The sequence below is a fragment of the Corythoichthys intestinalis genome, chromosome 2, assembly GCF_030265065.1.
Source record: "Corythoichthys intestinalis isolate RoL2023-P3 chromosome 2, ASM3026506v1, whole genome shotgun sequence".
In the NCBI taxonomy this organism is placed as follows: Eukaryota; Metazoa; Chordata; class Actinopteri; order Syngnathiformes; family Syngnathidae; genus Corythoichthys; species Corythoichthys intestinalis.
In genome coordinates, this window is record NC_080396.1 from 49193473 (window position 1) to 49208624 (window position 15152).

A 15152-nucleotide genomic window follows, 5' to 3' on the forward strand; every position below is an offset into this window, starting at 1 on the left:
AAAAAGTGAAATAAATAAATGTTGAAATAAATAAGTGATGAAATAAATAAATAAAAATTGAAATAAATAAATAAAAATTGAAATACATTTTGAAATAAATATAAAATGAAATAAATAAAAATTGAAATAAATAAATAAAAGTTGAAATAAAAGAATAAAAATTGAAATTAATAAAAATCGAAATAAATTTTGAAATATAAATTGAAATAATTAAAAATTGAAATAAATATGAATCGAAATAAATATAAATTTAAATAAATAATTAAAAATTGAAATAAATATAAATCGAAATAAATAAAAATTGAAAGATAAAAATTGAAATAAATAACAATAGATATAAATACTGAAATAAATAAATAAATATTGAAATAAAAGCATTTTAATGACACTTTTAATTATTTTTTTAATTGTGTATTTATTTATTGAATTTTTGCACTCCTGGTCCTCCATAGTAAATATCACTACGCCACAGTAAAAGAAAGACCGACAGAAAACCGCTAATTATTATTAAATGACTGGAAACTGTGAGTAGAACTTTGGGGTACTAATAAGCAACAAGTATATTTTATAAAGCAGATTGAAGATCTACTTGACTCGAACAAACCAACACAATCAGGCTCCTCCATTATCGCCCTATTAAATTGTTAGTGGCTGATACTGATTGTTCAATTTCAACGTTAACATTTACCTTTGAAGCGCACATTTATGATGCAGATGGGGTGCGCCCGTTATTGTTTTGGCGGTTGTTACCGGGCAAGTGCTGATGGCTGTTGAGAGCAATGAATAAAGGAATGAAACTGCAACGTTCGTTTTATTGGAAATTAACATGCATAAACTCTGAACTTGACAAAATTAGCCACGGGGAACATGGCCATGCTATGACATGCTGAAAGTCTCACGCCTGAGCGTTCTTCTTTTGGCGCCAGTGCCGAATGAATTCTCTGTTGTCAAACTCTGACATGTGAGGGCCGTTGTGGACAACCAGGATGGTTATCTTCTCTGTGTACTTGAGGTTCTTCAGCAGCTGCAAGCCAAGACAATACAGGGTCAGGACAAAGCAAAGTTGACTGAGCGGCTCAAGCGCTCACTTTTGGTGTGATGACGAAGTACTGCGACGTTCCTTCTCTGCAAGCAGTGTGGACCAGAATCTCAAAGGCTCTCCTCTCATTAATGGGATCCATTCCCTAGGTAGGATACCACAATGCTCATGAGAACTAGTGTGAGATGGGACAAAGTCATGTACTGTATGTACAAATCATGAATCTTAATGCTAGGTTACATTCATAAAAATTAATTAAATTCATAAAAACACTCCAGTGAATTCATTATTCACAAGGAATAGTATTATCTGATCTTAAGAGTGCTACCAGAAAGTTTAGCAGAGATAAACAGAGACTAGAAGAGCAAAATAAAGACATAGAATTGGAAATGTTGATGGATTTTGTTATTCGTGGCACTGAAGATAAGCGGCTTGAAAAATGAACGAGTGAATATTTTAAAAAAAACAAGTTCAGCAAAAAGTACTGAAACATTGAACACTGAATTAAATCTTGTTAATGAGCTAGGGATGTCCCGATCGCATATTTTTGCACCAGAGTCAGTCACCTGATTTTGAGACTCTGCCGATAGTCCCGATCCGATGCCGGAAAAGGTTTTTTTTTTTTTGAACAAGAGTTCCAAACATGTTACAGTACTATATTTTTTACAACACTTCCACTACCGCTTTTTCCGGGAGTGTTGCGGAGCATAAAATGTATATGGCGGAAAACACTCAGGTGACTTGAAGTTCTGCTCTGAGACCCCTAATTTGGCCAAATTTCAAAATTGTCCGATATGCATGTGTGATACATCATTGGAAAGCTTAAAATCTCCATTCTCCACAGAAAATTTTTGAACAGGAGGGCATTTTGATTAAAAAAAAAAACAAACAAAAAAACAGCAAAACCCTATCTGGAGGCTAGAGCACGCGAGAGCAGAATTACAGACGCCATGACTTTAAGGAGATATTATCGCGTACTTACCTACCTAACTGGATTGATTATTAATCATCTAACATATCGGAGAAAATACGACAGTAACAAAAAAAAAAAAAAAAAAAAAAAATTAAGTGACAGTTATGAGGTAGGTACGACGGCGCAGTGGCTGGACAAGAATTTCGTACTGTGCAGAGAAGAAACCTCATGCTTTATTGAAAATGGGTACACTCCCTGCCGTTTATATGGATTGTTATAAGGCAAGCCATTAATCGTTTTTGTTCGACCATATGTTTGATAATGAGGAATGAGTTATGAACCTTACTGTATGTTTGCATTTTACAGTGTTAGTTATAAGTTAGTAAGTTATTGAGAGGCCTTTTGGTTATTGATAGGCTTGCTGTACTATAATTGCCAGGTAAAGAAAGTTGTTTCATGGACCAAGGCCACAACAGTAGTGTGTAGTCCTGTAGCACCAAATGTTTTTATCTGATGACAAGGCACATTATCTGTTGGGTTTATGTTTTAGTTCAGTGCTCATTGTTCAGGGAACACATCTTCAATGACATTGACTAATTGGTTGTGATTTACTCAAATTATATTTGAAAAAATATATATTGGTACTTTAGTTGAAGTTGAGACTGTTCTTGTCTTTGTTTTGTTCATTATAATAATGTTCATGTCATCATTTAAAAAATGGTTATGTCAAAGGCAAATCTATGTTGAGTCCACCAGTATTTTTTTTTAACCTCCAGGTGAATATACATTTAAAATTGATATATTTATTATCGGTTATCGATATCGGTATCTGCTTTGAAGAGCAGGAAGTCATCGATATCGGTTTCAAAAAATGGATATCGTGCACCCCTAGCGCGCACATACATTTTTCATTGCATCAGCTTTAACTCCATACTTTTAATCACTCTCCATAGCATTCATATAATTTCATTCACTCTTCTTCTAAACTGCTTATCCTCACAAGGGTTGCAGGGGGTGCTGGAGCCACAGCTAACTCAAGCCAGAAGCTGGGGTACAATCTAAACAGGATGCCAGCTAGTCTCAGGGCACATTTGGACACACAACCATTTACGCACACACCCACACCTACGGACAATTTGGAGTGTTCAATCAGCATTCCATGCACCATTTTGCGGATTGTTGCAGGAACCTGAAGAAAAACCCACGCTTATTTTTAAACAAGAATAACGTAGAAAAATACTTTATCAAATGCTTTATTAAGTGAGTCCATTGAAATTTACTCACATTTTGATGCTCACGCTGCCGAGAATAGCCCCTCGACAACAAAGCTTGACTAAACCATTATTAACACATTTGGGCCCTTGGTCGTAGAGCTACCGAGCCTTTCTCTCATCAGATCAAAGCTACAAAGTCAATCATCGCTAACTTTAAGTACCAAACACCAGCTGCACTGGTGAGCAAGAAAGCAGCAGGAGGGAGGGTGAGAGGGTGTATGAGCATGAAGCAGAATAACGTAAATATATATTTAGAGGTGTGCATCGACACTGCCCTCACGATTCGATTAGATTACGATTCGGAGGGCCACGATTCGATTCGATTCGATTCAGAGGGTCACGATTCGATTCGGTTCGATTCGGCAATGCATTGCGATGCATTAAAGCCTGGGATGCATTAAAATTCTAAAGCAAAGCGTATTTTTCGTGAATCGTGAGCCAACACAAGCGGACAGACATTAAACAACTTTTTATTGGCTCTTGTGTCACTCCTGGTTGAAGTCAAATGAAAATAGTATACTTTCATATATATATATAAAAAAAAAAATCAGATCACAGCATTTAATTGCTTTGAATGAGACCAGGGCTTTCTCTTTTTTTTTTTTTTTTTACACACAGTAGCAGCCTTTCACACAATGCAACATCTGAACTCCTGTGCAAAATCAGTAATAACAGTCACTGTATTTTAGTCACAACGACCCATCAATAAAAATATTCAAGTAAATATTAAAGAAAACGACAAAGAAAATATTGTAGTGCATCAGCATCTTTATCGCAATATCAATCCAGGGATCAGTTCAGTTCCAAACAAAACATCAACTAAATTGCAATGTAGAACAAAAGTAAAATGTAGGCCTAGCCTATCTTATATCTATAATATTTCTCGCTCCCTCTTTCTCCGTTTCAGCCATTGTTATGTTATGTCCTATCTCTCTGCTCTCTCGATTACAACTGCGCTTGTCTGTGACGTTACTCCGGTGAGGAAGTGGATTTGGGTTCCTCGTCCCCCTTGCATAGAGGTTCGATCTTGTGCCCGAACCCGACCCGAAATGTTAAGCATTCACGTTTCGGTGGGTCGGGTCGGGCCGCCGCGCCGGACTAATAATTTTTTTTTTTTTTTTTTTAAATGCGCAGAGGTCTGTGGCGCAGCCCTCTTTTTCTTCTTCTCCTCCCGTTATTTCGTTGTGTGAATGCTTTTATAATTCTCATAAAAATATGTAGACTATTGAAATATTGAATAAACTTGCGTTTTTTTCCTGCCAACTGAGAATTCGTTACGAAAGACACTTTTATTTATGCACACAAAGGCAAATGTGATCCTTTTGAATCTTCTCCTCTGTGTGTCTGTAAAACCTTGTTTTTTGTTTTTAATTAAACTTTCCCAGCGTTATTTCGTTGTGTGAATGCTTTTATAATTCCCATAAAAATATGTAGACTATTTAAATGTTGAGTAAACTTGCGTTTTTTTCCTGCCAACTGAGAATTCGTTACGAAAGACACTTATTTATGCACACAAAGGCAAATGTGATCCTTTCGAATCTTCTCCTCTGTGTGTCTGTAAAACCGTGTTTTTTTTTTTAAATATTAAACTTTCCCAGCGTTATTTTGTTGAGTAAATGCTTTTATAAGTATCTTAAAAATATGTAGACTATTTAAATATTGAGTAAACTTGCGTTTTTTTTCTGCCAACTGAGAATTTGTTAGGAAAGACACTTTTATTTATGCACACAAAGGCAAATGTGATCCTTTCGAATCTTCTCCTCTGTGTGTCTGCAAAACAGTGTTTTTTTTGTGTGTTTTTTTGTTGTTGTTTTTTTAACTTTCCCAGCGTTATTTTGTTGTGTAAATGCTTTTATAACTCTTTTAAAAATAAGTAGACTATTTAAACAGTAAGAAAACTTGAAGAAATGAAAATACATTGCTGCTGCTGCGTTTTTTTTTCCGCATCACTCGGCTCGGGCATGCAAATCTATAGTGAATTGATCTGGCCGGTCGGGCTTCAATACCAACGGGCCGTGTCGGGTTGGGCAGGAATTTTTTAGGCCCGATCTAACCTCTACGGGCTTGCTTTGAATGTAAAGTAGCTCTCTCTACAGGTAAACATGAGAATAACAATACAAATGGGGAAACCAAATCCATTGCATCACCGGAATTGCGCAGGGAAGATTTTTGAACGTACTTATATATTTTAAAATGCGCTGAATCGATTCAGCGTGTTGCCCGCATCGAATCGAATCGTCCCTGCCCCGCATCGGGATGCATCGCCGCATCGATTATTGTTGACACCCTTATATATATTTTTTTAATTAAAAACTTTATCCTTTTCACCTGATTCCGATCCTCTGAAAAATGGCGTGATCGGGCCAATTTCTGATCATGTGATCGGATCAGGACACTCCTAATAGGAGCGTTTTAGCTTCCCCCTGAAGTAGTATTTTTTAAAAATTGTGTTTTTAATGTAAAATTTGGATTTGTCTCAGTGACCCCAACTTTTAAACGACACTTAACCCTTGTCAATTTATGGGTTCTTTACCTGATTGATCTCATCTACCACTCTGAAGGGGCAGCGATTGAGCTCCTGAAGGGCCATTAGGTACAACATGGTGGACATGCTGCGCTCTCCTCCGCTCTGATGGAATCGCGTCAGCTCATGTAGCTGACTGCTCTCGTGGAACTTGACCCGAATGGTGATGCCATACTTGTCATATTCCTCCTACATAGGACAAGCAGCAGAAAATACGTACAATCTTGAGATTGGATATTGATTAGTGCCTAAAGCAAGGTACACGAATACCGATTATTTGGCCCAAAATAAGAATTTACTCTCCGATATTCCTATCAGTTATCAAAGGTCAGATAGTGTACATCAGAGATATCAGCAGAGACATCCAAACGACATCCAGTCATTCCTCAGGTTGTCAATCCAATGAAAGCCAGGTTTGCCATTGGCTAAGCATAACTCTTACTGTGAAAAAATTTGACATTTCTCTCTTCAATATTTCCGATGGCAAATCAATGTGCTGTCAATAACCACAACTACTAGAGGTGTGCAAAATTTCCGATTCTTAGATTATTCGCGATTCGGCCGTGGAAGATTCGAGAACGATTCACAAACATTCAAATTCCGATTATTGAAATATGCCAAGTAAAGCAGAAGTACGACACACTCAGCGCGGCGCGCGGTCTTTGGTACGCGATTAGGGACGGAGCGAGAGTAGCTAAACATCATGCTTCTCATTACCCGGCCCCTCGGGTAACGCCAATGCTCAACTCACGGCTCTAGCTCAACTCATGCCACGAGATATAAAAAAAACAAAAACATACCTGACTGCTGCCGAAAAGCTGCTACAAGCCACATTATGTTACGGTAGATATCATTTATACAGGACTAGATGCATTATAGCTTCGGTATCGTTACCAGCACATCTACAAAAAACTAGATGCGGGCGTTAGTAACGGCCGCCATCTTAAAGCAGTACACTTCCTGCAAGGCTGTTGTTGCGAACCCTCCAAGCGAACCTAATTAACTTTTTATCTAAAATACTCCTAAATCGGTAAAATATTGACTTGAATCTATCTTTAAAATAGTTTTAAAACTTTTACATGTTGAAAGTAGACAAAAGAGAAATTATGGAATAACAGGAGCAATTTTAACAACTTTAACGGTTGATTCACAACATTAAATTAATTGAAAGTAGTTTAAAGCTGCTGATATAGAATGGGGACTGGAGCTTTTTATTTACTGTTATTTTTGTATATTTGTTTACTGCTATATGTTAACTTGATACCGAAATAGTAGTTTGGTTTAGCCTGAGAGGATTTTTGAACAATTTTGGAACTAATGTACAAAACAAATTAAAAAAAAAAAAAAAAAAAAAAAAAAAGGAGTGGGGTGCATCAATAATCGTTTTATAATCGAATCGGAGCCTCTGAATCGTAATCGTAATCGAATCGTTAGGTGCCCAAAGATTCCCAGCTCTAACAACTACTAAAGGGAACCTCAGTCTTAAAGACTTGTAGGCTCTAATAAGCCACAATTGTTTTGTTGCTGTTACTAATATATGTTATTCGAAACACATATTATTACCATTGATTTTAAAATCTATAATATTTAGTATATGTTTTGACCTCCGGAGGGTGCCATGTTTTATGCGCGAAATGCACGCTGGGGGTGATGACACGGTTGGAATGGACTGGGAGAACAGTTGTGCTAGCTAGCAAACGAAGCTAGTACGACGACTGGCATGATTTTGTCACATTCTGCTGCTGGTCAGATTGTTTTGTTACAGAGCAGTGGGATTGAGTTCCCAACGTCATACGTGTGTCCAATTACAGCTCATCAGCAATATCTTTAAACCGATCCTAGGCGGCTTGCCGAGATATTGACTTACTGCCATTTGACAGTTTTTATTCTTGACCCCTTCGTTGAGAGTTGCATCTTTGCCTTGGTATTTGCATTTGTCTGCCGCCCTGGTTTTTGGAATCCTCTACCATGTGCAGGTATTCTAGTGCATTATTTGATTTTGCCTTGCTTTTACGGCCTCTCACCGCGGTTTTCCCTCTGTATTTTTTGGGGGTTTTTATCCCAACCTGCTGTTACGGACCCTATTTTTGTGTCCCTTTTCGCGATCGTGTGTTTTTTGTACGTGTTCAATAAACCCTTGTACGCAATCCCTCTGCTATTGTTATCTGCTTTGTGGTCAAGCCTCGCTTCCGCATTCGCGGACTGTTTGTTGCTTTTCATCTTTTTATTACTATGACTATGTGTGCCTTTCATTCAAAATCATTGTGGTAATATTTTCTGTACGCCCTCTGCTTTATCTGTATATTTTCAGTTTTTCCAAACCTGGCTCCTCCGGCCAGATTATACCTGGCATTGCCTGCAACTTCAACACCATCTGAGCGTCTTTTCTCAGCTGCTGTGAACATTGTTACCAAAAAAAGGGCTAAATTTACACCTGAGCATGTAGACATGCTCACCTTCCTTCATTTTAATGTTTAGAAAAATATAGACATACCACAAAAAGAGATAGTAAAAATTGCTTTGACTGCTGTTAGAAAGGTGAAGTCAGTTTAACCGTTTACATTCAATTCTTTTGCATTAGTTAATGTCAGACGCCTTTGACCTCATTGTTTGTGATTTATTATTGTTATTTATATGTTTAATATGGTAAATAAAACTAAACATTGATAAAGAATTTAAGTGTTCCAAAAAGTTTTTTTGTGAATTACTAAGCATCAACAAAAATTGCAACAATAGTGTCAACAAAAGTTGCTAAATTGTTTTTTAAAAAATGTATATATTAGATTAGTCGACTAATCGTAAAAAAAGGTCGGCTGACTAATTGGCAAAAAATAATCGTTTGGGACAGCCGTAGTTTAAGACATTTATTCATTCGTTTTCCATGTCGCTTATTCACTGCCACGCAAGTTTCAGGAGCAATATCTGATAAGTCTGATAAATCTGAAAACACCGGCATGATGATCATCAATATGGCTCATCAATATCGCTTTGACGTGATTAAAAAAAAAGGTAAGATGTCATTAGACGTCTCAGCAGGGGCAAATTGCATCAATGTTTCCGTGTGCTGTGATGTACGGGCTATCTGCAAAAAATATCAAACTGCTGTGTTTCACTGTACACCCTATTCATATGTAAAGCACACGATAGCTCTGGATGCTAACTATCTCCATAATAATATTGGAATAAGTTGAATCACACAATAGTATACCGTGAAGATCTGCGAACAACAGTGATGTCACAGCCCAGAGTGCATTGCGTCATCAACAACAATGGCGACCTATTATTTTAACTAATTTTCCAATTTTTATTAAAACAAAAACATTAAAGGGATCCTCTATTTTTAAGACAAGTAATTCTTAAAACATAAATGTTAGTATGAGTTATAATAATTTGATATTAAAACCCCTCTTAATGTTTTTTGTTTTAATAAAGTTTGTAAAATTATTTTAAGTTATAGGTCGCCATTCTCGTTACGTCGCAGTGCGTGACGTCACTGGCCCCGAATGCCGAAATTCCAGCTTGTCACTCGTTAGCTTTCCCAACATGTCGTCAGTTCTACCCTTCCTATTTGAACCAGATCTGAAAAGTGAAGAGCAGGACAGCACTGTCGGTCGTTCACAAGACGAGTTTCAGGGAAAAATGCGTGCAGCAAATACCTGATAAGACAAAAGTTGGGCAAAACTGGTGATGTGAGAGAGTGCTGTTGAACTCCGGTTGGGAGCAAGAGTGCATGCTGTTTGGATTCGGGAACTCCGGTTTTATTAGCAGATATTCAAGGTAAGCATATTGCATTTTCAAACGTTTTCCCAATATCATTATGTAGATTGTTAGCATCCAGAGCTGTCGTGTGCTTTACATACAGTACAGGCCAAAGAGCACACCCTGTGTAATCCAGGTCTTGTACATTGTAACGCGTGGTAGCTAGGATACGTGTATAAAAGTACCAGAAAGGGGAGAATACGAGAGCAGTACGCAAACACGCATTCCCTGACGAACTCCAACATTGTTGTAAGGTCCACGTCAGAGTCACTGTCGTCACTGTAGCGTTCCATAGTGCTTTAATCATTTAGTATGATTTGGGGAAAACTCCCACGAAGAATAGTCAACAAAAAAGATAGCAATACTAATCCAAATCCGCGTTTGTTACTCACTCGAAGATCCAGGAATTAGACCGATCCCATGGCAATATCGCAGCCGTGATTAGGCCGTCAATTCGACAAAATAGACTGATCCGAAAAGCCGCTGTGGGACCGACGAATAAAAATAAATGGACAGATCCAAAACCATTAGTGCAGACGCGATGGGACCCTTACTTGACTGAGGATCCAGGAAAAATATTCGGGCGCCAGTTGTAACGCGTGGTGGGTAGGATACATGCATACAGGGACCAAAAAGGGGGAGAAGCTTCCACTTACGCACATTTATTGACTAAAAATAATAATTCCACCTTGACCACTCACTTCACTCCCCTTTTTTCCATTTGACTGGAAATTGCATCGAAAAGCAGCACATCATGGTATTTTACTTCGTGAGTTTAGGCAGCAATAAGCAATTGTTGAACACGCTACACATTCGGAAAGATACCAATTACATCATCACTGCGAGCCCGCAAACCATGGCGCCAACTAACGGTCAAAATATGGACTAAATATTATAAAATATTGCCATTGATTTAACATTTTATGTGTTTCTAACAACATATTTTAGTACAAGAGAACAATTGTGGTTTATTAGAGCCTACATGTATTTAAATCAGAGGATCACTTTAAGAGGGGTTTTTAATATCAGATTATTATAACTCATACTAACACTTATCTTTTAAGAACTACATGTTTTTCTATACGTGGTACCCTTATGGTATCAATCACTGTGTGGGTTTTCTCTTCAGTATGTGAGTAAAGGGGCAAACCAGGCACGCTTAAAAGGAAAGAATCAGAGGTGGAATTGTCCAGAGTTTGTTTTAAAGTGCTCTACCTCATTTTCAATGTGCAAATCCACTTCTCCTACACACTTCATGGCGCGAAAGAAATCGCTGAACTTATCGTTAATTTGTTCCACCAGCTGTTTCAGCGGGTTGAGCCAGCTTTCTTTAGCCTGCAAAACAAATAACATACATACAGTCTGCCCATTTTTTCCTGCTTGTCTGAGGTATATCTGAGAAACAAAGTGGTGTAACTCGTACCTGTAACTTTTTCTTTCTTAAAGATGCTAAGGCTGCATTCTTCTCAATCAGCTCTTGTTCCAGCTCTTTTATTTCCTGTTCTCGCTTCTTGCACTCCTCAACAACCTCGGACACAAAAGCAATTAAGATTACACACAAAAAAATGCTTGTGGAGGTTACGTTAAAAACACTCTTTAAAGCACTGGTTATATACTATTTTCCTTAACTTAAAATGGGACACATGAAGTAAAATTTGTAAAAGTCTTGAATATAATACCAAGTTCAGCTGAGAATAGCAAAAATGTTTAGATTTACCTCAATTCTTAATATGAACTGTAAATACAGTATACTACAATATTGTTTTTAATGTTGCTTACAGCGCGATGAAAGTAAAGGTTTAACAGATACAGTATTTTGATACTCTCAGTGGCTAAAGTGTGATTTACCATGAGCTGCAAGTGACACGGCCCTAAAAATGTTTGAACTGTAAATATACTACAATATATTAGTCAAATTTTTTTTTTTATCCCAGACAATAGTTATAGGCGGTTTAATTACCTGACATGTTTCGCTGAACACTTCCGTAAAACATGTCAGGTAATTAAACCACTATCGTATCGACTAATCTATAAGTGAAGAGAAAATTAACTCAATGCAAATACTACAATATAGTTTAAAACGCTGGATATAACATGATCAATAAAGGTAAAAGATTTTACACATTATTTAATTTTAAAAAACTTTCAATGACTCACTGAGTTTTACCACTAGTAGTAAGTTCCCTTGCCCTAAAAATGTTTAGAATGACTTCAATTATGACTTCAAAATACTTGACCTGACATATTTGCCATTCACTGTGTCACGCCTTCCCATAGCGGGCTGTACCACACTCCGCTTCATTTATTAGCAGTCGGTGGCAGTCAGTTAAACTGTCACACATAACCCAAGCCGGATTTAAGCCGGATTTTTGAAAAAGTACGAAAGCTGTAACACATACAAACAGGACGGATTGTCTCAGGAGTGATTTGTTCAAGGATTCAAGGTAATTATTATATTTTTCGTACCATGCATGCATTTTGAAACGTTAATAAATTAATCAATGGGAGAAATTGGCCGCCACAGCATTGGCATTATACCTCTCAATAATTACGTAAAATAACTGCCAACTGCCCGGTTTTTGCTTTAAACCAAGAATCGAGACTGTTTTACGTCAATCTCTATAAAGAATTCAGTGATTGAAGCAATTATTCACAAGAATTTTCAACAGAAAAAGCTGTTTGTTTGCACATTGCGGGGGCTAATTTTCGTAACTGACTAGCCACATAGTTCGCAATATTTACACAAAATAAATGCGACCTGCACGTTTTTTTTTTTTTTGCTTTTAACCAAGAATTGAGACTGTTTTAACTCCATACCTATAAAGAATTCAGTTATTGAAGCATTTATTCACAAGAATTTTCAACAGAAAAAGCTCTTTGTTTACACATAGAGGCGGCTAATTTTCGTAACTGACTAGCCTTACAGTTCGCAATATTTACGTAAAATAAGTACTAACTGCCCGTTTTTTTTTCAGCTTCTAAACAAGAATCGAGACTGTTTTACGTCCACATCTATAAATAATTCAGTGATTTAAGCAATTATTCACAAGAATTTTCAACAGAAAAAGCTCTCTGTTTACACATGGCGGGGGCTAATTTTCTTAACTGACTAGCCTTATAGTTCGCAATATTTACGTAAAATAAATACTAACTGCACGTTTTTTTTTCTCTTTTAAACAAGATTGGAGACTGTTTTAAGTCCATATCTATAAAGAATTCAGGGATTTAGGCATTTATTCACAAGAATTTTCAGCGGAAAAAGCTCTGTTGTACTAAGAGGGCCGCCAGAGTGACTTACCTAGCAGCACATTTGACATATTTATGGAAAATAAATACTAACTGCCCGTTTTTTTTGTTGTTGTTGCTTTTAACCAAAAATCGAGACTGTTTTACGTATTATATATATATATATATATACTGTATATATATACAGTGCCCTCCATAATTATTGGCACCCCTGAAAATGATGTGTTTCTTAGGTTCTAATTTTTTTTTTTTTTTTAATTCAAATAATATGGGACCTTAATGGAAAAAAAGAGAAAAATCCAACCTTCAATACAAGTGCATTCATTCAGTGGGGGGAAAAAATCCCACTTAAGGAAAAAATTATTTGACATCAAATAATGTGTGTCACAATTATTAGCACCCCTGGTGTTAATACTTTGTACATTCACACAAAAATACACACGGTCCCAGGCTTCAACTGGGACCGTGTGCTTTGGTCAGATGAGACCAAGATTGAGCTTTTTGGCAACAAACACTCTAAGTGGGTCTGGCGTGCCGGGAAAGATGCGCATGCTGAAAAGCACCTCATACCCACTGTAAAGTATGGGGGTGGGTCAGTGATGCTGTGAAACTGTTTCACTTCCAAAGGCCCTGGGAACCTTGTTTGGGTGCATGGCATCATGAATGCTTTGAAATACCAGGACATTTTAAATCAAAATCTGTTGCCCTCTGCCCGAAAGCTGAAGATGGGTCGTCACGCGGTCTTTCAGCAAGACAATGACCCTAAACATATGGCCAAATCTACACAGAAATGGTTCACCAGACACAAAATCAAGCTCTTCCCATGGCCATCTCAGTCCCCAGACATTGTTTTGTTGGCAAAAGGGGGTTGTACAAAGTATTAACACCAGGGGTGCTAATAATTGTGACACACATTATTTGATGTCAAATAATTTTTTCTTTACGTGGGATTTTTTTCCCCACTGAATGAATGCAGTTGTATTGAAGGTTGGATTTTTCTCTTTTTTTCCATTAAGGTCCCATATTATTTGAATTAAAAATATATATTAGAAGCTAAAAAACAAATCTTTTTCAGGGGTGCCAATAATTATGGAGGGCACTGTGTATATATATTCTATAAATACAGGGATAAAAGCATTTATTTACAAGAATTTTCAACGGAAAAAGTTCTTTGTGTTTCCACTTGGTCAGCTTTGGCCACACCAAAAATGCTGGCTACTACGCCAGCCTTGAGCTCCCCTAGGGAACCTGGTCCTACACCAACCCCTTTGTCGACGGCAACAAGCAGATCTTCATCTACTTTGACCCCGTGCACCTTTGTAAGAACATCTACAGCAGCTTCCACAACAAAGGCTGTAAGGTGCTTCCCAGGTGTCCTGGGGTTAAAGTAAGTGGCCAGTATTATTCACTTTATTAAAAAGATGAATCAAAACACCTATCTTTCTAAAACAAACAAACAAACATGTTTTTTGGCAGCCTGAGAGAATGAGGACGGCCCGATTCTCGAGCCTGAAGGTGCTGGCCAGGTGGGAGAACTACAAGTCTGTCCAGACGGTGCTGGTGCGCTCTTCGATCGAGTAGCAGAGCGTCGGGCTCATCATGGAGGTCGTCAACGCCAACACGGTCCCCGGGCTGAGGCTTCTCACCATGACCACGGGCAAGGAGGAACACAGGGACACTGCAGAGTTCCTGGAGATATTCCAGAGGACAAGGGAGAGCTGGAGACAGGCCTGGGGTCTTCAAGCGGCCATCCCTCCCCATGGCCCAGAAGGCGTCCTTCAGGATGTCGCTATAGGACTCCCTGATGTGCAGGAAGTACAAGAGCACCTGCTGGAGTTCCTGGCTGTTTTGGTGCGAACTTCTTCAAGGATGTGACTTCAGAAGCAAGGAAGAACAAGGCCTTGGAGTGGCCGACCGGCAGAAAAAGAAGCAGAGTCGAGGAGGGCAGAAAGGAGACGGCAAGGAACAGGGACTTGTACAAGTCGAGGAAGCTGACAAGAAAACGCAAGGCATTGAAAGACGAGGCTAACATCCGGGTAACAGCACATCGATTATTTGCACTGCCTGAATTATAGGACTAACTCATACGCTTTTTATATTTATGTTTATTTAGATTTCATACTTTATACTTCCATGTCCCTTTTGAGATTTATCTTATCCTGCACTGTAAAGAAAGATGTTCCACAATTTCATTGTACAGCTGTATAATGACAATAAAGGGCTATTCTATTCTATAATAAGTTGTGAATGTATAAATAATTTATTATCAATCTATTTATATATTATTTATCATTGATTCTGCATGTTTTCCTCAAGTATTAAGTTTCTGATGTGGAAATTTAGTGATTTATTAGCTGTTGAAAAAAAAAAAAAGTTGATATTTTGGGCAAAAACTTA

At 37.7% G+C, this 15152-nt stretch overlaps 1 protein-coding gene across 1 annotated transcript in view; it reads right to left on the reverse strand.

Annotated features, from left to right (window-relative positions):
- Window positions 1-792: 792 nt before the first annotated feature.
- The window catches only part of smc5 (structural maintenance of chromosomes 5), a 49878-nt gene continuing 35518 nt past the window's right edge, over window positions 793-15152 (reverse strand). The window contains exons 20-24 of the mRNA XM_057826964.1: window positions 10933-11037; window positions 10725-10844; window positions 5760-5939; window positions 1089-1184; window positions 793-1024 (exon numbers count right to left, since the gene is read on the reverse strand). Coding sequence (XP_057682947.1) covers window positions 896-1024; window positions 1089-1184; window positions 5760-5939; window positions 10725-10844; window positions 10933-11037 — 630 coding nt within the window. The 3' untranslated portion in view covers window positions 793-895. The remainder of the gene's footprint in view (window positions 1025-1088; window positions 1185-5759; window positions 5940-10724; window positions 10845-10932; window positions 11038-15152) is intronic.